At 43.8% G+C, this 25,273-nt stretch overlaps 1 protein-coding gene across 2 annotated transcripts in view; it reads left to right on the top strand.

The window, feature by feature from the left end:
* The first annotated feature begins 873 nt into the window (after positions 1-873).
* Positions 874-25,273, top strand: part of LOC126262929 (uncharacterized) — an 86,201-nt gene continuing 61,801 nt past the window's right edge. For both annotated transcript variants that reach the window (XR_007546785.1, XM_049959857.1), the window contains exon 1: positions 874-988. Coding sequence is in view for 1 of the 2 variants with exons in the window: in XM_049959857.1 (XP_049815814.1) it covers positions 919-988 (70 nt within the window). In the remaining variant the exon portion in view is untranslated. The remainder of the gene's footprint in view (positions 989-25,273) is intronic.

Raw genomic sequence — 25,273 nt, 5'->3', positions numbered from 1 at the left:
TTCATGGGGGTAGGATAAAATATTTAATGTCAACAAATCAAAGCTCCGACTGATGGAAATCGTCTGTAATGTAACCTTCCACAGTACTTCGATTTTCTTTCTCCTGCTAGTTATTTATGTAACAATTGCATCTGCAGTGGCTTAGCTGTCGATATGAACTGCGAGATATTCAATAAACTTATGATTTGAGGCATATTTGGTGTGGTTTAAGTGCTTAACACTTGCGTGTGCCCATTATGGCCTGTTCTACGTCATCTTGTCACGGCTACTTCTGCTTACTCGCAGATTCGTGTGTCGGGCAGTAGAATTGTACAAACAGCTGTTTTAAGCGGTTCTTCGTGCAGCAAGAATGAGTAACTTTAATATTTAAAAAAAAAAAACTTGCAGTGCGCCTTAGCAGCCAAAATTTTGATAGTGCATTTCTTTCGGTGTATTCTTTCTGCGTGAAAAATTCCAGGGTAGGTTTCGACATGTCGGACTGGGTTATTTCCTTGTAAGCTGTAAGACACTAGAATCTTATTCAGGGTGACGACAGTCCAAATCTTCGTCCAGCCACCCAAAATTTGGTCTTTTCCGCTTTCTTAAATCGTTTGCAGAGAAGGTCGCGATGCTTCCTTAGTGAAGGGCCCGGCCGACTTTTTTCGCACCATTCCCCAGTCGGCTCTAGTTTTCCCTTTGTAATGACGACGTCGTTTACGGAACGGCGAGACGTAGTCTTCCTTCTGATAGCTGATAACTGTGGTGACATTTCAGAATGAAATCGCACCAACAGCGCTGGCTTCTCGTAGAGGTCACTTATCAGCGGCTATCTGTGAGATGAATCATCTCCCCTAGCAAAAAGTGCAAGGCGCCTATGGAGATAGCAGGCGTGTATGGGCGGCTGTCGAGGGCCCAGTAGTCTCCATGTGAAGGGCAGACATGGCCGACGTGTGGGACCACATACTGCTTCTTCTGCTGACGCATCAAACAGCGCATGTCTGCTCCCTAGGTGAGTAAGCAGCGTTCCATCTCGTCATCGTCCATGAAACTTCGGTAGCACGGGCGAAGACTCACCACCGGAGATCACGGAAGCGAACACAAGCGAATGAGCAGTCGCTTTTATCTGTGACCAAACGTTTATGCTAGTAGGAACGAAAGACAACACGAGATAACTCACGTAGCCTATAAACAGCGCGTTATTAATTTATGACGCTAATAACCATCACACAGGATACGAGACAATATAGTTACAGCCACGATCCAAGACTTTGATATTCACAGACGATTATTTCTCATGGCGGGCGTCCTCGTTTTGACGAAGTGAGCACAACGGGGTAGGAAAAGAAGAATGGCTCTGAGCACTATGGGACTTAACTTCTGAGGTCATCAGTCCCCTAGAACTTAGAACTACTTAAACCAAACTAGCCTAAGGACATCACACACACCCATGCCCAAGGCAGGATTCGAATCTGCGACAGTAACGGTCGCGCGGTTCCAGACTGTAGCGCCTAGAACCGCTCGGCCACCACGGCCGGCGAAAAGAAGAACTTAGATGTCTCAGTTTGTGCGAAAAGGTGAAATGCGTGGAGGTAATGCACTCAATACTGAATCGCAGTTCCAGCTTTCCTCAGCATTAGTCCGCAACTTTGCACACATGTCGACTCTCACTTTTCAGTAGCTTCCTATTACAACTGAAGAGGAAATTTGAAAGGAGAACACTAATTACCGACGACCAACATAAACTGAAGAAAGGCTAGCGTTAACAGTCTGGTTATTAGCAACTGCAGACATTTACCTTAGATACTGTTCCGCATTTCAATGGCTGCTATATAGGACGATTCAGCTGCCCCTACCGCTGCCGTTCTATGCAACCCGCAATGTAATAGGTGGCCTCCATAAACCCGCGCTAGGTTTTCGTAATCTGTCGGTCGTACAGAAGAAATTAACAGGAACTTTTTCTATGAAATTCAATGTTGTTAAATTTAGTGCTGGAACACGTTTTCGCTAGGGGCCATGGTTTCCGACTTAACCAAGAAAAACGTACAAAGTGATCTTCAGATGCACCCCCACTTCCACACTTAGCCCCCAATGGTCAGGATTCCTAGTGTGTTATTCATGGCACTCCCTGCCACTGTACAAATACCTACACTCTAGTAATTATTTCCCACATTCTACGTTTTTTGGTTTTCACTGAGTAGTCTTATTACGCCGCTGGCTTAGGCGAGCACTTACAAATTGTGAATCTAACGTTTACATAAATTTTACCTAACAATTTTGTGAATTTTAACAGCATAAAATGAACAATTACATCGTCTGTCATTGAGTCGCTCCCCATCTAACAATGAATAGGAAAACAGCGACATTGATCACTGAGGATCAGATCACTCACTCCCGACATCATAAGCGCAACACTTTTAAAATCTCAGCTCCATCCCCCAGGGCCCATGACACGTGTCCTACCCTTGTGAGGCCTACTGACTGACCCTCGGTTTCGTGGGCAGGAAATATGGTTAAATAATATCCATAACAAAGACTAACTTGATAGCCTCCGGCTACAAGGCTGGTTGAGCGGTTCTAGGCGCTTCAGTCTGGAACCACGCGACAGCTACGGTGGCAGGTTCGAATCTTGCCTCAGGCCTGGATGTGTGTGATGTCCTTAGGTTAGTTATGTTTAAGGGGCTCCGGAACGCCCTATACTTGCAATGTTAAAATAACGCTTATAAATTACGTCTTTCCTCGCAAAGTATTTGAGTTAGGAAGTTGAACTTTTTACAGACTATTTATTGGAATATGGGCTACAACTTAACACAGGGATTTTACAAAATTTTAGTTCAGTTATTAAACATGATTTTTTTTCAATTGTAATGAAAATTCACAACATTTTTTTGCAATTTTTTATTTATATATTCAAAAATATACAGTTTTTTGGAAAAAGGCTGTGTTAAATTATGCAGAAGGTACTGTGTAACATTTACTGAAAGTTTGAAACAAATATGTTTGGGAGATCCTTAGAAAACATGTAATTAGTATGAGAAAATAAAAGTTTTGGGAATCGAGCGACAAAGATTGGATTAACTTTTTAGTGCATTCCAGGTCCATAGGATGGATTATCTTCATCCTCTGCAAACTCCTCCTCCAGCTTCCTCTTGTTCCTCCTCCTGTTTACTCTTGCTTGTATTTCTAGACTCTTTACAGCCCTGTCTGCAGCCCGAAGGCGTTCCTTGTCTAAAGCAAGCATCGCTCGTACCATGTTAGAACCTATCTTCATTCCCATATTTCTAAATACCTTTGGCTTTCCAACATTTCTCCTTTTCTTAAAAGCCTTCAGAGGATTTCTAATATCTTTACTTTTACTCATTATTATACTTCAACAAAACAGACACTCAAGAAACAGAATTAATTACGAATATTTTCGAGATTACGACAGAGTAAATAAACATGAAACAATCGACAATCACACCAGCGATATTTATTGAACCATCACAGGTTAGCCACAACACATACTTTATCTCACATCACTAAAATGTACCAGATGAACACGGACGTTAATAATAACACCATTTGACAGCAGTTTAACAGCGCCACAGTGGGTCACGCCTATGTAGAACACATTTCAAAAAAAATTTAAAAATAGTTGTAGTCTTCGGAATTGAATAAATTATATATCTATTAAAAGGTAATAGTCTGCAGATTCAGAAAACGCAAAAAAGTAAAAATTGAACTTTTCATGATTTTGAGCCTCTCCGGAGCCCCTTAAGTAGTTCTAAGTTCTAGGGGACTGATGACCTCAGATGTTAAGTCTCATAGTGCTTCGAGCCATGTGAACCATCTGGCTACAAGGTTAGTGGTGAACATCTTGAGCACATAGTATTGTTCAAATATACTGCCGGAAAAAAGTAGTACCCCTGGAAAGACGACGTCGATTTTGATCTGATGATGGCATATGCCACCTTCGGGGTAGTAGATGTACTGATAATAGTTTCAATGTCGTCCGCCTACAGATGGCGAAGGGTATAGCTACCAGTACGCCATCCGTGACTACCATTTAATATGGAATGTTCACAGCCAGAAGGCACAGTGTGCTGCAAACGTGTGAAGCAAGTAGGCAACCATTCCGTGGACACACACTCATCCTTTCTACAGCCAACTGCATGAGTTAGAAACAGGTCAAACTGTGACCTTCGGAGTGGTGGAGGAGGGTAAGTGGTCCTGTTGGGGAATAGCCACACAAGCTGGACATGCTGTGTCAGTGGTACAGCGATGGTGGTATCAGTAATCATGTGAATATTCTCACACCCATTGGACAATGCTCTGGAAGTCCACCCAGTACAGACGCCTGCCAGGATCGCCTACTCTAAGGGCAGCAGTAGCAGACCACACAGCTACCACAGCACAGAAAAATGGCTTGTGAACCCAGATGAGTCAAAACGAACTGTTGTGAACCAGTTATTAGTAGTTGAACTACGGCAAGCTCACCTCTAGCTAGACTTCCACTCACGCAGCAGCACCGATTGCATGGCTCAACTGGCGCTGTCAGAGGATCACTTGGAAGATGGAATAATGTGCTGTGGTGTTCAGAGATGAAAACTCATTCCTCCTGCACGCAAGTGACAATGCAGGCCTGGTGAGCGCTGTCTTGTAGAGTATATTCCTCTAATACACACTAGAAGTAGGGCAAGTACGGTGTCACCCCATGTTGCATTGTTGCCAAATTTAGTCAAGATGGAGGATTCAAGATTTCGACAATAGATTTGAGAATCTCGCAATGACGTCATGGTGGGAAGTTCAAATGTTGATGGGAAAATAGGTCGACTGGGCTACCTCCACAAACCTAATCCCCTCCCCTCCCCCATGCCCTCTCCCTCCCCATCACTCCCCATCCCTCCCCCCAGAAAATGGCGTTAAAATCTGGGCATGAAAATAGGTCAGTTGAGCTACCTCCACTAACCTAACAGAATGGCGGGAAAATTTAGGCTCGAAAATAGGTCACTTGGGATACCTCCACTAACCTAAGTCATCCAAGCACCAACTCTACCCTGGAACTGGTGGGAAAAAGACTCAGCCATGCTGGGCTGCTGGACAGGATGGACGTAAGTCTTTATATAGCATGCATTGTTTATTTAAACAATTGAAGCTGTCATTGGCAATAGCTCCATCCATTGTGTTCCCATGAGGTCTGGGGTTCAACTGATCTAGTACACAATACCACCAACAGAGGGCGCTATCGTCCCTCCAGTGACATAATCCAAGATGGCGGCCTGGGGAAAACTGGCGAGGAAAGGACTCAGTCTGTGTCCAGCTGCTGGAGAGAGGAAGGAGTGTACATTATTTATTTTCAGTAGGAAGTTGGAGCAATTTATTTAGGGATGGATTTAATATAGTTTATTTATTATGCTTATACAAAACTCGCCCTGACGTGCTTGGAGTCCCAATACATAGCCTTCAGACCTGCAAACTAATGCTAAATTGCAGAAATAATTCAGTACACTCATAAATTTGCAAAATAATGCCTGTATAACGCTCTGTAAACACCCTCACTAATGGTAAACTGTGAAAATAATGCATTGGGCAGCCTACAGACCTGCAAACTACTCGTAAATTACCGAAATATTGTAGTACGCTGATGAACAGACAAGCAAATAACTCATAAATTGTCAAAATAATGCATGTAAAACGTTATTCAAACACGTTCACTAACTATAAACTGTCGACATAATGCATTGCACAGCCTGCAGACATGTTCACAAAATAATGCAGTACACTGATGTACAGACAAGTTCACTAGGTGTAAAATGTATAACACTCTGCAAACACGCTAATGACACTTAAACAGCCGAAAGTAATGCAGCGCACAAACACGCATTGTACGTAAAAATGCTTTGAATCATCATTGTGAAATTAGACTGCGGCATATCAGCGATCTGGTCCCTACAGAATTCCAAGGCGCGCAAGCTGGGGCAGCATGCACGCACACGCCAGTCCAGCCATGTCTCACATGCGAGACAACTCTGGCCGCGTGCATATGTTTACCTAGGCACCGTTGCTGGCGTGGTGACGTCTAGGGACGACATGTTTGCCTAGCGACTCACCCTCCCAGGCGCAGTTTTATAGTTGTCAGTGTTATACTGACGTCACATGTCCATGTAAATAAGAACCAAGTCTCCCTCCTGACATGTTATAGAAATGTTTTGCAATGCTTCCCAGAACAACGCAGGATGCGTTCCTCCTAGCGATTCTAATGGGGCAGGCTGTCACTACGTATCAAGCCGTCCTGGAAATCGTAAGGTGCCACAGAAATAGTTATCGGTCGCTTTTGTTGTTGTACGATCTTTCATGACATCTCACCTTGTCTGTATGCAAATACTTATCCTAACATGACCTATTTAAGAAAATAACACAGAATAACACCGAATGCATTCTTTCTTATGGTCCTAACGAGGCACACCATCCAAGGGACAGCATCCCGCCAGAGATGGAAGGTCTGCTTCAACTTGTCTTTGAACACTTGAACAAAGAAGACCTCACATTGCTCCCGGAGCTTTCCATAGATACCTTGTCCCCATCTTGTTCGAACTAGTCTGTAGAGGCTCCTGTGTCCCAGAACAAAGGATATCTTGTGAATGAATTGAGTATTCTACTTGACTCTTACTGAATTTATTCGCCAAATTACTGATGTTGTCGGTGTGGGAGCACTGTCCCTCACTTTTTTTCTGCAGACGAGACTTTCAGCAGCAAAACTATTTTGTACAGATCGCCATATTGCAATGACGGTTAAACCCTGCAAAAGTCATCTACAGACCACACTTTCACACTTACACTGCTCTGCCACTGACGATGGAAGATTGAATATTTCAGAGTGAAACCGACCTCCAACCCGGTTATATAGCACCACATACCGTATTGATCTATTAGACACACAATCCTTTGCCATAAAAAATGACATCTGCATCCTGCATATGGCTGTCGACCGTGAGACTCTCATACATATACCACGGAGACAGGTAGGGTAAGCACGTGCACCAGATATAATCCTTGCAGCAGAAGATATTTCCCACGAGCCCTGTAGGTAATTCACCGCAACTGACGGTCACAAGTAATCTGCCCCTTCACACACACATTGGCCCAACACGTGACCAGAGCATCCTCAGCGGACCAAGGTCACTCTCCAAACTGTTGTAGAAAGGCTGGGTCGGTTCCCCTCAGCACAAAGGCGTTACTGTTTCTGGTCCTGACGTACTTGCTTGCTTTCTACGTACAACTTCAGACTCTGAGATTCCAAGAACATATGTATTATCACGTGGATTTCCAAATATATCATAAAACTTTTGCTATACTACTCGATATTAAGCACTTAGCAGTATCGGTTGCACAGTGTAATTCCGAAGATACAGACTGCAAATTATTTCTCTAGAAGCCTGAAACTTTAGCGAGGTGGAATGCGCTGCAAACGACTGAGTAACTAGAAACGTGTCTTCCACCCGTCTTTCACCTCCTAGATGCACACAATACACACTATAATCGATGTTCTCCCAACCAAATAAAGATAGCAAATGCGCAGAAGCAATCAACCGGACAATTTACATGGGAAGGAATAACGGTCGTGTGCAAACACATATCCATATTGAATCTTCTCAAATTTCCACGGAGAACACACATTATCACCAAGGCTATCCAACGCATACCACTCCTGCCGTTAGCTGGAAACGTGACTCATTCCGTCTACAGGTCACAGCCGCCACGTCCTCCTCGCACACCAGACAGAATAGTCATAGGAAACTGGCCTCTTGTATATTTGATCGCTATACTTACAATTAAATATTAAGATTGCGGTCTCAATTGCACGACATTTGACAATGAGCGAAACATCAGAAATTCCCCCTGCAGACGGCTGTGGCTCAGGAAATTGAAATATCTGTGCCATTCTTATGGCTAGACATAGTTTTTCAAATAAAGAAAAATCTTTCATACGCATTGCTATCTCAGTATTCCACGTCAAACCCATACCTTCCTTACGACTTGACATAGTCATTTTCTTTTCACAATTCGGAACACACACACGTACTTTACAAGCCTGATGCTCAAGGCGAACACTGAGTTTAGGCGGTATTTGATTGAGAATGATCACAAACAGTAGATGGTGTGCTGATTGAGGTCGTAAGAAATGTACACAGGCTTTTCATATCTGTAGTGCTATGCTGCCCGGTAGAAATGCTGTCTGTGGTTTGGAATCAAGTCTTTCCATTCAGCTACATACCTGCGTTGGATCCTTTGGAGAAATTTTTTAATGATTTCAGCCACTAGTGAATCATATTTCTGGCACTCTCATGTCTCGCAACGAGTCACCTTTCTCGAACCTATCTCCTACAGTAAAATTCCAACGTGGTTTTAGATAGTCTCTATGCATCTTGCAACTGCTCCTCAGACTCTGCACTACCATTCCTCCAGTTCTGCACTTGTAATCGTTCCAATTTAAGTCGAAACTGAGCAGAAATCGGAGAGGGAGCTATATCTACCACATTCTGCAGCCTGTGTAGAAACAGGCTAGGCTGAGTTAGTGCTACAGAACCGTGTTCTGACCAGTCGATGAAAATGGGAATGTGTTCTCGTAGATCCGCCAACCGTGTATGATGTGTAAGGCCAGCGCCAAATGAAGCCCATTCTCGCAACAAGACATAGTACAAGGATAGCACGAACAGTTACGGTTGTGTTTCTTACTGGGAAAATTAGGGTGACTCAACATCATACAGGTACTGCAGTCCGAAGCAGATCCGCGTCCCTCATGGTCTATTTACGTATATCACCCCAACATTCTATCATCGTTATTCTGTTCCATCCAACAGAGAAAAATTACGAACTATAAAAGTTCCACTAACTTCATGCCATAGGGAACTCGATAAGATTTTTACTGCATCTCTCTCTCTCTCTCTTCCGATATATCGAAAACAAATACAGTCTGTGTGTCAGGATCGAACACATGCAATGATCCTATTAAATATATAGGTACTGATCCATTGGATCAGACGGCCAGTGATTGATGGTGCTTGCACACAGCAGTGTAAAGTGTCAACACCTGTACTATAGGAGGAGGATGACCGTAACGACATACTGTACTATTAGTCGCAAGAGAGGCTCCCTGTGTCGTTGTTTGAAACTTTTTTTTTCTGCTGTAACATGCTTTGTAAACTGCATTCCATTTTGATTTTTCCACCACGACTTCGAGGTCTGTGTCCGGTATCGTGTAAAACATGTTGTGGTTGCTGCCACCACAAGACACACACACACACACACACACACACACACACACAGAGAGAGAGAGAGAGAGAGAGAGAGAGAGAGAGAGAGAGAGAGAGACACTCGATGATTTTAAATATAAGACAGTCACAAAGAAAGGATACTGGAGGAGTTTTATGGCATTGTGGAGAGTTTCCAAACTGCTGTCCGAAGGTGATTGACAGCCTCTACATTTAAACTCATCTGTCACAGTGACGGGATAGCTGATGGCTCTGTGTCCCATTTCGACTTATTCCTCATACTACGAGTACAGTCATGTAGCCGATCGCTGTTTCGGTGCCAGCCATCCTCAAAGGTGTTGCCCCTCCTCCAAGACTCTTTCTCCATCTCAAACATGCGGTATCAGTCAATCATTATGTGGTAATCAACAGCCTACTAGTGGATGGGTGGGATGGAAAGGAACCGTCGATGTATTGTGATAATAAGCATCACAGTTTAGAGTGCAAACAATTTTATCGGTTTTGCAGTAATTTCCACACCGACCAGTGATTCGACAGCATGCTTCCCAGTTTCATTATCGTCGCTAAACTGCCCCTCCTCTACTTTCCGAGTACCACTGCGAATGTAGATGACTGGGCAGTATATCCATTCATTATTAATTCTCGAACATATACATCACCAAAGTATACCAGACAGTATCCTAGCACCTCGAGCATAGTGCGTAATTTTACGATCTTTCTCTATGCAAATGGGAATCACAGGGCATTCTCGCATCCTTATTATAAAGTTAGAACTGAAAGATCCCCTCGCACTGTCTTTGACCAATCCACCCTGCGGCACCGTTATCGATTTAATCTGCAGCTAACCAGAATAGACTGCTACATTCAGCGTCTCGTGAATGAAAGGAGCTTGCCGAATCCATAACCGCTGTTCCGCACCCATCCAAGTGCACAAGATTTCTCCAGATGAGCGCATCTCGAGGAGGTTAGCAAATGGTTCAAATGGCTCTGAGCACTATGGGGCTTAACTACTGAGGTCATCAGTCCCCTAGAACTTAGAACTACTTAAACCTAACTAACCTAAGGACATCACACACATCCGTGCCCGAGGCAGGATTCGAACCTGCGACCGTAGCGGTCGCGCGGTTCCGGACTGTAGCGCCTAGAACCGCTCGGCCACTTTGGCCGGCCGGAAGTTAGCGCCCCTTATTGGCGTATAGTAGTAGATGTGTATAGTAGAACATAAACACACGCACTCCTAAGGTTACACGGTTCTGCACTTAAAACAGGCAATAATGTTAGATTTCTGCAGTTTCCGACCTATTAGTCATTTGGGATGCAATGTTGTTAATATTCCAGTGTAAGAAATATATTTCCAGAGCATAAAAATACATCTTACTTGCAGATATCTCTACGATAAACTATGATAACAAACTGTAAAGTGAAAAAACTACTTCCTTAAAATATCGATTGTGTGTTATACATGCCCAATATAGCTTTCCAGAGATATATAGTGTCCACTGTTTACATCTGATCACGGTTCAGAAATTATACTATGCTCGCATCATTCCTATATAAAACGATCGTTACTAATGGAGAATACTTCTTACAAGAAAACTGATAAACGCATAGCAGCGAAGTTTGACATGTGAAATTACACGTCATGCCGCAAGTAACTCTGCAAACAGAACATCTGTCAAGCAGATGTATACACGTGGATTGCAGTCTCTCACAAACACCTATCGCTAACTTAGAATCATCGTAGTTATGAAACTGATGTCTAGATTTTACACCAATAATGCGACAGAGGAACGGAGTACATCGCATAAATCTTCGTTCGTTTAGAGGAATGTGTCGAAACAAGTTGGTCACATTTCATTAGACATGAGATGGAAATCCTCTGATGGCCGAGAGTTTGCTGCTGACGATCACAATTAGACAGTGCTCTAAGTCACACACAGAACACGCGGTTGTACACGAGTCGAACGCAGGCTACGTCAGAAAACTGATGCATCCTCACAGAACAACGGAAAAATATGGTCAAATGACCTGCAGCAACATCTCCCTCCCTCTCTAGAATGTATCATCAGTTTACCATTAAATCGTACCTCATTACAACTCCATCTCAACCAACCACTCTGTCATCCTTTAACGCAGATGCAAGTAAGTTTACAGGCAGATGGTTCTCTGTTTTCAAATTCAAATGGCTCCAAGCACTATGGGACTTCTGAGGTTATCAGTCCCCTAGACTTAGAACTACTTAAACCTAACTAACATAAGGACATCACACACATCCATGCCTGAGGCAGGATTCGAACCTGCAACCGTAGCAGCTGCGCGGTTCATGACTGAAGCGCCTAGAACCGCTCGGCCACAGCGGCCGGTTCTGTTTTCCTGTGAAGCGTGAAATACAGTAGTCAATTCGCGTGTATCACTGTTACCTCAATAGACATACAGTAGAATGTTGCTTCAATGGAAAGTAAAAATGAGTTTCCTTGTGGTAGCAGCAGCAGCATCATGATTCACATCATCGTTGACAGAACCGACTGCGGACCTTTGGTGCAGAGCCGGGTGGAGGGTCTGAATCAGAGGCTCAGACGGTTTTGCGACCGTGTTGGCTGCAGATTCCTTGACTTGCGCCATAGGGTGGTGGGGTTTCGGGTTCCGCTGAATAGGTCAAGAGTTCACTACACTCAGCTGGCGGCTACACGGGTAGCGGAGGCTGTGTGGCGTGGACTGGGCGGTTTTTTAGGTTAGAAGGCCTCGGGAAAGTACGGGGTGGGCTGCAATCTCAAAGGGTGCATGGCAAATACAGGACGTGCTTGGATCAAGGAACAGTCGGAATTGTAAATTGTTGTAGTTGTGCTGGGAAAGTCCCTGAGCTTCAAGCGCTAATAGAAAGCATAGAAGCTGAAATCGTTATAGGTACAGAAAGATGGCTAAAGCCTGAAATAAGTTCTGCAGAAATTTTTACGAAGTCTCAGACGGTGTTCAGGAAAGATAGATTAGGCAGAATTGGTGGTGGAGTGTTTGTGTCTGTCAGTAGTGGTTTATCTTGTAGTGAAGTCGAAGTAGATACTCCGTGCGAATTGGTATGGGTGGAGGTTATACTTAACAGCCGAACTAAATTAATAATTGGCTCCTTCTACCGACCCCCCAGACTCCGATGATATAGTTGCTGAACAGTTCAGAGAAAATTTGAGTCTCGTAACAAATAAATACCCCACTCATACGGTTATAGTTGGTGGGGACTTCAACTTTCCCTCGATATGTTGGCAAAAATACTTGTTCAAAACCGGTGGTAGGCAGAAAACATCTTCCGAGATTGTCCTAAATGCTTTCTCCGAAAATTATTTCGAGCAGTTAGTCCACGAACCCACGCGAATTGTAAATGGTTGCGAAAACACACTTGACCTCTTAGCCACAAACAATCCAGAGCTGATAGAGAGCATCATGACTGATACAGGGATTAGTGATCACAAGGTCGTTGTAGCTAGGCTCAATACCGTTTCTTCCAAATCCACCAGAAACAAACGCAAAATAATTGTATGTAAAAAAGCGGATGAAGTGTCACTAGAAGCCTTCCTAAGAGACAATCTCCATTCCTTCCGAACTGACTATGCAAATGTAGACGAGATGTGGCTCAAATTCAAAGATATAGTAGCAACAGCAATTGAGAGATTCATACCTCATAAATTGGTAAGAGATGGAACTGATCCCCCGCGGTACACAAAACAGGTCCAAACTCTGTTGCAGAGGCAACGGAAAAAGCATGCGAAGTTCAGAAGAACGCGAAATCCCGAAGATTGGCTAAAATTTACAGATGCGCGAAATTTGGCATGGACTTCAATGCGAGATGCCTTTAATAGGTTCCACAAGGAAACATTGTCTCGAATATTGGTAGAAAATCCGAAGAAATTCTGGTCGTATGTAAAGTACACAAGCGGCAAGACGCAGTCAATACCTTCGCTGCGCAGTGCCGATGGTACTGTTACCGACGACTGTGCCGCTAAAGCGGAGTTATCGAACGCAGTTTTCCGAAATTCCTACACCAGGGAAGATGAATAGAATATTCCAGAATTTTAAACACGAACAGCTGCTAGCATGAGTTTCTTAGAAGTAGATACCTTAGGGGTTGCGAAGAAACTCAAATCGCTTGATACGGGCAAGTCTTCAGGTCCAGATTGTATACCGATTAGGTTCCTTTCAGATTACGCTGATACAATAGCTCCATACTTAGCACTCATATAGAACCACTCGCTCACCGATAGATCTGTACCTACAGATTGGAAAATTGCGCAGGTCGCACCAGTGTTTAAGAAGGGTAGTAGGAGTAATACATCTAACTACAGACCTATATCATTGACGTCGGTTTGCAGTAGGGTTTTGGAGCATATACTGTATTCAAACATTGTGAATCACCTCGAAGGGAACGATCTATTGATACGTAATCAGCAAGGTTTCAGAAAACATCGTTCTTGTGCAACGCAGCTAGCTCTTTATTCGCACGAAGTAATGACCGCTATCGACAGGGGATCTCAAGTTGATTCCGTATTTCTAGATTTCCGGAAAGCTTTTGACACCGTTCCTCACAAGCGACTTCTAATCAAGCTGCGGGCCTATGGGGTATCGTCTCAGTTGTGCGACTGGATTCGTGATTTCCTGTCAGGAAGGTCGCAGTTCGTAGTAATAGACGGCAAATCATCGAGTAAAACTGAAGTGATATCAGGTGTTCCCCAGGGAAGCGTCCTGGGACCTCTGCTGTTCCTGATCTATATAAATGACCTGGGTGACAATCTGAGCAGTTCTCTTAGATTGTTCGCAGATGATGCTGTAATTTACCGTCTAGTAAGGTCATCCGAAGACCAGTATCAGTTGCAAAGCGATTTAGAAAAGATTCCTGTATGGTGTGGCAGGTGGCAGTTGACGCTAAATAACGAAAAGTGTGAGGTGATCCACATGAGTTCCAAAAGAAATCCGTTGGAATTCGATTACTCGATAAACAGTACAATTCTCAAGGCTGTCAATTCAACTAAGTACCTGGGTGTTAAAATTACGAACAACTTCAGTTGGAAAGACCACATAGATAATATTGTGGGGAAGGCGAGCCAAAGGTTGCGTTTCATTGGCAGGACACTTAGAAGATGCAACAAGTCCACTAAAGAGACAGCTTACACTACACTCGTTCGTCCTCTGTTAGAATATTGCTGCGCGGTGTGGGATCCTTACCAGGAGGGATTGACGGAGGACATCGAAAGGGTGCAAAAAAGGGCAGCTCGTTTTGTATTATCACGTAGTAGGGGAGAGAGTGTGGCAGATATGATACGCGAATTGGGATGGAAGTCATTACAGCAAAGACGTTTTTCGTCGCGGCGAGATCTATTTACGAAATTTCAGTCACCGACTTTCTCTTTCGAATGCGAAAATATTTTGTTGAGCCCAACCTATATAGGTAGGAATGATCATCAAAATAAAATAAGAGAAATCAGAGCTCGAACAGAAAGGTTTAGGTGCTCGTTTTCCCCGCGCGCTGTTCGGGAGTGGAATGGTAGAGAGATAGTATGATTGTGGTTCGACGAACCCTCTGCCAAGCACTTAAATGTGAATTGCAGAGTGATCATGTAAATGTGGATAATGGACACAGACCTCGAAGTTGTGATGAAAAAAGAAATCAAAATGTAAGGCAGTGTACCAAGCATGTTACAGCAGAAAAAAACAATGTTTCAAACAACGACACAGGGAGCCTCCCTTTTGCGACTGATAGTCTAGTCTGTCAGATAGGGTCATTCTCCTCCTATAGTATGGGTGTTGACACTTTACACTGCTCTGTGCGAGCACCTTCAATCACTGGCCACCTGATCCAATGGATCTGTACCTACATATTTAATAGCATCTCCGGTTGTGCTCGATGCTGGCATGCAGACTGTATTTGTTTTCAATATATCGGAAGAAAGATAGAGATACAGTAAAAATGTTATCGAGATCTCTGTGGGATGAAGTTAGAATGGCTTTTATAGTTCGTAATTTTTCTCTGTTGGATGGTACAGAATAACGATGATAGAATGTTGGGGTGATAGACATGAATGGACCATGAGGGACGCGGACTGCAGTACCTGTATGATGTTGAGTCTTCCGAATTTTCCCAGTAAGAAACATCACCGTAACTGTTCGTGCTGTCCTTGTACTATGTCTTGTTGCAGGAGTGGGCTTCACTTGGCGCTGACCTTCCATATCATACACGGTTGGCGGATCTACGAGACCACGTTCCCATTTTCATCGACTGGTCAAAACACGGTCCTGTAGCACTAACTCAGCCTAGCCTGTTTCTACACAGGCTGCAGAATGTGGTAGATATAGCTCTCTCTCCGACTTCTGCTCAGTTCTGACTTAAATTGGAACGATTACAAGCGCAGAGCTGCAGAGATGGTAGGGCAGCCTGTTAGGAGCAGTTGCAAGATGCATAGAGACTATCTAAAACTACGTTGGAGATAGGTTCGAGAAAGGTGACTCGTTTCGAGATATGAGAGTGCCAGAAATATGATTCACTAGTGGCTGTAATCATTAAAAAACTTCTCCAAAGGATCCAACGCAGGTATGTGGTTGAATGGAAAGACTTGATTCCAAATCGCAGACAGCATTTCTACCGGACAGCGTAGCACTACAGATATGAAAAGCCTGTGTACATTTCTTACGACCTCAATCAGCACACCATCTACTGTTTGTGATCATTCTCAATCAACCATCGCCTAAACCCTGTGGATATAACAGAAACCTCTGACGTGGCATCAAGACGGAATGCATTAAAAATACTAGAGAAATATGTAGCGGCGGCATAAGGGAGTTGTAAATAGCAGCTTCGTCCCTCTTTCCTTAGCCGAATCACTTTCTAAATTTGGTGATTTTTCTACTAGCTTACATCGTCTGCTACATGTGACTGCACTGTTGGTCTGATAACATACACTCCCACGAACACCATCTATATTCTGTGTCGTGGTATTTGTCTGGAAAAACCACTTCATTTGGAGGTAATGCCATACCTTGATTTATAAGTTTTATATAGTTTTTAATATGGATATCGTTAGCGATACGTGTGAGCACCTATAGAACCAAGACCGATTCTGATAATAACATGGTCGTTGCGATTGTGTTTTTAACATATGGCGGGTTGAAGCACGATTAAGCCTTTCTTTCTAAGACACAGTGGTACCACTCGCAGGAGAAAATTATGAGACATGTCCACCCATTTTCGCACAGTATTGTTTCGTATCGCCAGCAATCAGTTATTGGTGAATTATTATACTTAGTAGTAGGGGATGCGTGATAGGTTCATCTTGAGCATCAGGCTTGTAAAGTATGTGTGTATGTTCCGATGTTTGTAAAGAAAATGACTATGTCCAGTCGTAAGGAAGGTATGGGTTTGACGTGGAATACTGTGACAGCGAAGGGAATGAAAGATTTTTTTCACTTGGAAGAGTACGTCTAGTCATAACAATGGTACAGATATTTCTATTTCCTGAGCCACAGGTGTCAGCAGGGGCAATTTCTGATACTTCGCTCATTGTCAAATGTCGTGCGATTGAGACCACAATCGTAATAAGTATAGCGATCAAATATATAAGCAGCCAATTTCCCATGACGATTCTGTCTGGTGTGCGAGGAGTACGTCGTGGCTGTGGACTATAAACGGAATGAGTCACGTTTCCAGCTAACGGCAGGAGCTGTCCAAATGGAGAGACCGGTTGGGGTACAGGAATGTAGCTGATTTAACTGTGTCGCCCTCAAGATGGCTGAATAGTGAACTAATACTTGGTATGTGTTGGACAGCCTTCGTGATCACATGTGCTCTCCGTGGAAATTTTAGAAGATTCAATATGGACGTGTGTTTTCGCAGGAGTGTTATTCCCTCCCATGTAAATGGTCTGGTAGACTGCTTCTGCACATTTCCCGTCTTTATTTGGTTGAGAGAACATCGATTGTAGAGTGTGTCGCTGCATCTAGCAGGTGAAAGACGGGTGGAAGACACGTTTCTAGTTACTCAGTGGTTTACAGCACGTTCCACCTCGCTAAAGTTTCAGGCCTCTAGAGAAATAACTTCCAGTCTGTACCTTTGGAGTTATACTGTGTAAGCGAAACTGCTATGCAAGCGATATTGCTATGTGCTCAATATCGAGTAGTATTGCAAAATTGGTATGATATATCTGGTAAACCACGTGAAAATACATATGTTCTGGTAATCCCAGATTCTGGAGTTGCACATACACTACTGGCCATTACAATTTGTAACACCTCCGTTTATTTATCCCGACCTGATCTGATCGAATAGCAGCCCAATAATTATTATTAATGTGACCGTGTACCTAATGGGGCTGGCAATCGGAATTGACTGGTACGGAAGTTGTTACTTTCCAGTTAGTCCGTCTCAATACTGTAATAATGAAATGTCCGGTAACAAGAAAAACACCAACACAGTTTCACTAATCACGAACCTATATTCGTCTCAAAAACACAAAAAGGAGGAGACAGCCACTGCCTTCGTCATACATATCTAATTACGGCTCATCTCAGCACAGGCTTCTTCATTTTCTATTATCGTCACACGCTAATCCATCACTGCATCCAACACTGCAATCCAACACTGCAATCCAAGGTGATGCCGGCGCGGTAGACACGAAACCAAAATATCGGCACTAGAAATGTCACTGACCACTTCCGTAATTATACTTCTTCACTTTCCCGGTAGTACAAAGGGGTTTAACCACGGCGATGGCAACTCCCTTTATCGTTAAAGCCTTGCATTACAACAACTGGCCTCCACACACCTCTACCCGCAACATGGCACTGACTCAACTCCGCACTCGCTCTCGCAACACGACACTATCGATTGTTCGCCCTATCGACCTGTGCCGAGTGCAAATTTATAGTAAGGGCCTACGGACCCCTTACAAATTGCTACACCAAGTAGAAATGCAGATGATAAACGGGTATTCATTGGACAAATATATTATACTAGAACTGACATGTGATTACATTTTCACGCAATTTGGGTGCATAGATCCTGAGAAATCAGTACCCTGAACAACCACCTCTGGCCGTAACAACGGCCTTGATACGCCTGGGCATTGAGTCAAACATAGCTTGGATGGCGTGTACAGGTACAGCTGACCATGCAGCTTCAACACGATACCACAGTTCATCAAGAGTAGTGACTGGCGTATTGTGACGAGCCAGTTGCTCGGCCACCATTGACCAGACGTTTTCAATTGGTGAGAGATCTGGAGAATGTGCTGGCCAGGACAGCAGTGAAAGGCCCTTACAGGACCTGCAACATGTGGTCGTGCATTATCCTGCTGAAATGTAGGGTTTTGCAGGGATCGAATGAAGGGTAGAGCCACGGGTCGTAACACATCTGAAATGTAGCGTCCACTGTTCAAAGTGCCGTCAATGCGAACAAGAGGTGACCGAGACGTGTAACCAATGACACCCCATACTATCACGCCGGGTGATAAACCAGTATGACGATGACGAATACACGCTTCCAATGTGCGTTCACCGCGATGTCACCAAACATGGATGCGACCATCATGATGCTGTAAACAGAACCTGGGTTCATCCGAAAAAATGACGTTTTGCCATTCGTGCACCCAGGTTCGTCCTTGAGTACACCATCGCAGGCGCTACTGCCTGTGATGCAGCGTCAAGGGTGACCGCAGCCATGGTCTCCGAGCTGATAGTCCGTGCTGCTGCAAACGCCGTCGACTTTCGTGCAGATGGTTGTTGTCTTGCAAAACGTCCCCATCTGTTGATTCAGGGATCGAGACGTGGTTGCACGATCCGTTGGAGTCATGAGGATAAGATGCCTGTCATCTCAACTGCTAGTGTTACAAGGCTTTTGGGATCCAGCACGGCGTTCCGTATTACACTCCGGAACCCACCGATTCCATATTCTGCTAACAGTCATTGGATCTAGACCAACGCAAGCAGCAATGTCGCGATACGATAAATCGCAATCGTGATAGGCTACAATCCGACCTTTATCAAAGTCGGAAACGTGATGGTACGCATTTCTCCTCCTTACACGAGGCATCACAACAACGTTTCAGCAGACAACGCCGATCAACTGCTGTTTGTGTATGGGAAATCGGTTGGAAACTTTCGTCATATCAGCACGTTGTAGGTGTCGCCACCGGCGCCAACCTTGTGTGAATGCCCTGAAAAGCTAATCATTTGCATATCACAGCATTTTGTTCCTGTCGATTAAATTTCGCGTCTGTAGCACGTCATCTTCGTGGTGTAGCAGTTTTAATGGCCAGTAGTGTAGAAAGCTAGCAAGCAAGGAAGCAGGTCAGGGCCAGAAACAGTAACGCCTTTGTACCGAGGGGAATCGACACAGCCTTTGTAGAGAAGTTTGGAGAGTGACCTCGGTTCGCTGAGGGTGCTCTGGTCACGCGTCGGGCAAGTGTGTGTGTGAAGGGGCAGATGACTTGTGACCGTCAGCTGCGGTGAATGACCTACAGGGCTCACGGGGAATATCTACTGCTACAAGTACTATATATGGTGCATGTGCTTATCCGACCTGTCTCCGTGGTATATTAATGAGAGTCTCATGGTCGACAGCCATATGCAGGATGCAGATGTCATTTTGTATGGCATAGGATATGAATTGTGTGTTTAATACATCAATATGGTATGTGGTGCTATATAACCGGGTTGGAGGTCGGTTTCACTCTGAAATATTCATCGTCAGTGGCAGTGCAGTGTAAGTGTGAAAGTGTGGTCTGTAGATGACTTTTGCAGGGGTTTAACCGTCACTGCAATATGGCGATCTGTACAAAATAGTTTTTCTGCTGAAAGTCTCGTCTGCAGAAAAAAAAGTGATGGACAGTGCTCCCACACCGGCAACATCAGGAATTTGGAGAATAAATTCAGTAAGAGCCAAGTAGAATACTCAATTCATTCACAAGATATCCTTTGTTCTGGGACACAGGAGCCTCTATAGACTACTTCGAACAAGATGGGGGCAAGGTATCTATGGAAAGCTCTGGGAGCAATGTGAGGTCTTCTTTGTTCAAATGTTCAAAGACAAGTTGAAGCAGACCTTCCATCTCTGGCGGGATGCTGTCCCTTGGATGGTGTGCCTCGTTGGGACCATAAGAAAGAATGCATTCGGTGTTATTTTCTTAAATAGGTCCTGTTAGGATAAGTATTTGCATACAGACAAGGCGAGACGTCATGGAAGCTCGTACCACAACAAAAGCGACCGATAACTATTTCTGCGGCACTTTGCGATTTCCAGGAAGGCTTGATACGTGATGACAGCCGGTCCCATTACGATCTCTAGGAGGAATGCATCTTGCGTTGTTCTGGGAAGCATTGCACAACATTTCTATAGCACGTCAGGAGGGAGACTTGGTTCTTATTTACATGGACATGTGACGTCAGTATAACACTGACCACTATAAAACTGCGCCTGGGAGGGTGAGTCGCTAGGCAAACATGTCGTGCCTACACGTCACCACGCCAGCAACGGTGCCTCGGTAAACATGTGCACGCGGCCAGAGTCGTCCCGCATGTGAGACATTTCTGGACTGGCGTGTGCGTGCATGCTGCCCGACCTTGCACGCCTTGGAGCTCTGTTTGGTCCAGTTCGCTGATATGCCGCAGTCGAATATCTCAGAGATACTTCGAAAGTAACGCACCGCAATTTTTTCTCAGCCGAAAACAATGCTACGTAAAATGGGTTAAGGCCAAATGACAAGTCACTTGGACAGCGAAACCTCAACTCAAAATTTTGCATTGCAGCAGTACAATAACTTACAAATCCAAGCCATTCAAACTGCAACCTAAGTACTCAGCAGTTGCTACTAAATAGTTAATCGTATTGTGGCTTTGTTCATAGTCTGAAGAATTTAAGAAAATCAAATAACAAACTTAGCAACTGAAAAACTGGCTTTAGGCCAATTAAAAGGTATGGGCCATCGGTAAGCCAAAGTACGCAGCTGCAGCAAAATTAAAAGAACAATTACAGATTAAGAACATAAATGTCAAAACCAGTGATTACAATTGGTAGTTTACGAAACAGCTTATGGTTCAATAATATCTACTAACCACGATGAAGCCAAACAAAAATTTAAGGATACGACAAATTTTACATAAAATGGACTTTGGTATTATTCGAACAACTAAGAACATGTGCAGGTGAATTGACAGCCGGTGGCCACGCAAACATGTTTTATAACCGGCGAAAGCGCTTTAAGGTTTGCGTGGAATTCGGCTAAAGTGCAAGAAATCCAGTAGTAACTATACAGGGAGATACACAGCATGAAGACCAAACAAACAACAGGCTCAACTTATGCTAAACGTCGGGTCTAGGCGGTGCTGCTAAGATTTACGTAAGTGGGTGGAGTGAACTTAAAAGAAAAATTTACATCAAACCACACACAATTTCAATAATTAAAATATCAGAGCGAGTCAAACCTTTAACGTTGGGGGTAAGCAAATAATGGCAGTAGCCACTCAAATACACAGATTGCACGAGGCCAGACGGTACATAAACAAATGACAATTATCGCACAGGTGACTAGTCAAAAAAATTGCAAATCAGAAGCAATATGGACTTAAGTAACTGGCGGGACAGCTACCACACTGAAATAGATCAGACGATCAAGTAGGGCAGAAAGTGAGGTTCCTGAGAGATGACGCATGAGATAAGGACTTAACTTCCCTGTAACACACACATAAGGGCAGAATTACACAATATTCTAGTCAGAACCGAAAACAATGAGTAAAATAAGTTCGGCAGGCACTGAAAGCATAAAACAATTTTCAAATAAAACTCGAGACGGCAACAAATAGAGTCAAAAGGAGAAGCTAGCCTTTAGTGGCGGCAGTTCTCCGTCTGCCAAGGGACTAAAAAGTCGTAACCACCACACCCAAGAGATGCCACATTTATCATTAGCCCAAGGGAATCTGAGTATTGGCCCCAATGTGGATCACCCCTGAATGGGCTAACTTGACACAAAATTAATTTAATTCCTACAAACTCACAACAAAATCAATGACGTCGTAGGGAATGAGAATGAGTGTCATTGAAAAATTAATAACAGGGACTTCCGGTATCACAAAGAGATTTGTTAACTAGTATCAAGGTCAAGAGAGAACAAACTTCAACTCTGTAACGTTTCATTAACATGAACTCAGGCTGGTTGGCAATAGACTTGGGGGACTTAACTGGAATTTATGTATAAATGAGACTGGATACTGTGAGTGGAAGGATGCCAATCTAGGCAAGTACACTCTGCTGTATCGTTCCACTGACCGGTCTCTCGTGTCAAAATATAATTAAGCATGCAATGGACACTGGGAGTGACTAGTGCAAGTATAAGGCTGCGATGGAAAAAGATGGCCAAGAAAACGATTGATAGGTTTCTGAATTTGCCGAAGCTGCGCAACGTTACCGATATAGCCGGTGAAAGACGAGATACTGTCGTCTGTCTGCAGGTGCTGCAGAGGTGTCATACTCCGGGAAATGACCCCACGTCTGCCGGTGATTTTGTCACGTCCGCGAAAATATAATCTTTCGCCTGGGTGTCTGGACATGTTTGCAACTAACTGATCTCTCTGTAGAAACGGAAGAGCTCTAGCGACTGTAGTCTGCGACCGTCGAGAAGCAAGTCCATGCCTCTTCCAATGTTCAAAACCTTCCAAAAATCAGCCGTTCTCCCCCGATGTTCTCGAATAAACCTATCATGGCCCAGCAGCGTTACCGTGCCAATCGTGTTTTCTAGCAAGAAGATCCGATCTTCCTCAACCAATCACTGCAGTGCAGTACACATTCTGTTCCCTGAAAAAAAAAAAAAAAAAAAAAAAAAAACACTCAATGCCAGGAGGTCCTGCAGCCAAACCCCCGGCGCATTTCACAAGATGAGGGGAGCTTCTTAGTGAAAGCAAGCTCCGTCTCGTCCATGAAACGATTTAGTGGACGCCGTTTTGGCGAGGCGCGGCGCGGCGGCGTCTAAGGAACGCGACGTCCGGAGAAATTCGTCGTCCCGTTTCACAAGGCATGCTGTTCTTGTAATAAACACATTAGCCGGGCGCCAGTGTAATTTTTCCTCCTATCTATGTAATTATGTAGTTTTCAATTCGTTCGAGCAATCAATCATTCATAATAGGAAACACAGTCATAGCTCAGTCAATCAAAATGATTCAGAAATTTTACTTGTTAGAATGAAATCAGGCGATGATTCTTCTTCTCTGCAGCCTCGTGCTTTGCGGCAGTCTGCTAATCTGTACAAATAAAATGCCTCGTAATTATGGGAGCGTTGTATAATCAGTCGGGAAACCTCAGATCAAGCGGATATTTGGCTCTGATGAAGTTTAACCTTCCGAAGAAGTAATGGAGCTCTTGGATTATTAAATGCGGGTTCGTATCCAGCCTTTCGGAAGTTCCCTTCTGATTAACAACTACGCAATACACCGATGAATATCATTAATTCTCAAATGTCAAATACACACCTTTTGTATGAAGGAGCAATATATATATTTCCCTTTTTATCCTACAATTTCGTATCAGTAATCTTCTGTCATAAATCGCAACATTCAGATTACAATTCTTTAAACAAAGCTCAGGCTAATCGGCACGAAGACAATCTCGGAAGCTTTTTTTCTAACAACCACCAGAGAGAGTACTATAAAGAATAATTATGCGCTCATGGCATAGGTATTGTATGAAACTACTTTGCGCATGGATTCTGCGAGTATGAAGATAGAAAATAAATAAACGTCATTCAAGGGTAGAATTGTATCAGAATAATTCATCGAATATAAAGAGATATTACAATTGCCCCTCGCAGCGAGCAAAGTTAATGATAATACACTTTGCGAGCTGACAGAAAAAAAATTGTTGGGTTGTTTATTCAAAAGAGGAATATTTTGAATTAATAGAATTTTACTATAGAGAGTATGGGTAACATGTTAAGACAGTAAGTTACGAGAATACCTAAGCTGTAGCTTTCACATGTACCGGGGTATACCCGCATCCCGAGTACAGAACCAGGGAAGATGTAGATTGGTGTAATTACGGAAAAGGTCTACCCATTTGGGAACTGGCCTTCACAGGGAAACCCTGAGAAACCCGGAAGAATAGACCCCAGCTCAGGTATTAAAGAAGATAGGAAAGCCTAAATCCAGTAATTTTGAAATGTATAGAAGCTCCATAGATTAGATCAAAGGAAAAGTGCCTCATAGCCAAAAAAAATTTACAATATTGCTAAAAAATTTTTTTAAATTCTTCTTTCGACGATGTAGCCGGCGATCTCGTTGTGAAGTCGATGGAACGGGAACACTGGGTACGGACAGCTACCGAAGCACGACTCACGCCCGGTACTCACAGCTTTACTTCTGCCAGTACCTCGTCTCCTACCCTCCAAACTTTACAGAAGCTCTCCTGCGAACCTTGAGGAACTGGCACTCCTGAAAGAAAGTCGTGCTTCGGTAGCTCAGTTGGTAGAGCACTTGCCCGCGAAAGGCAAAGGTCCCGAGTTCGAGTCTCGGTCGGGCACACAGTTTTAATCTGCCAGGAAGTTTCATATCAGCGCACACTCCGCTGCAGAGTGAAAATCTCATTCTGGAAACATCCCCCAGGCTGTGGCTAAGCCATGTCTCCGCAATATCCTTTCTTTCAGGAGTGCTAGTTCTGCAAGGTTCGCAGGAGAGCTTCTGTAAAGTTTGGAAGGTAGGAGACGAGATACTGGCAGAATTAAAGCTGTGAGTACCGGGCGTGAGTCGTGCTTCGGTAGCTCAGTTGGTAGAGCACTTGCCCGCGAAAGGCAAAGGGCCAGAGTTCGAGTCTCGGTCGGGCACACAGTTTTAATCTGCCAGGAAGTTTCTTCTCCCGGTATAGATAAATGCGGTATATTTCCTAGATTCTTCATCCATTTGGACCTGCCAGTACGAACTTCTCAAATCAACGCTAGTTAAGTACGAAACATCCTGGAAATTTTGAATTAATTCATCTATATTTTCCGGATGAGTTCTTACAGGTACTGTTATTTTATTAATCTCTCTCG

Source organism: Schistocerca nitens, chromosome 6, assembly GCF_023898315.1.
Source record: "Schistocerca nitens isolate TAMUIC-IGC-003100 chromosome 6, iqSchNite1.1, whole genome shotgun sequence".
NCBI classification, from domain to species: Eukaryota; Metazoa; Arthropoda; class Insecta; order Orthoptera; family Acrididae; genus Schistocerca; species Schistocerca nitens.
The sequence above is the reverse complement of the archived record's forward strand: the minus strand, read 5'-3'. Positions and strand labels throughout refer to the sequence as shown.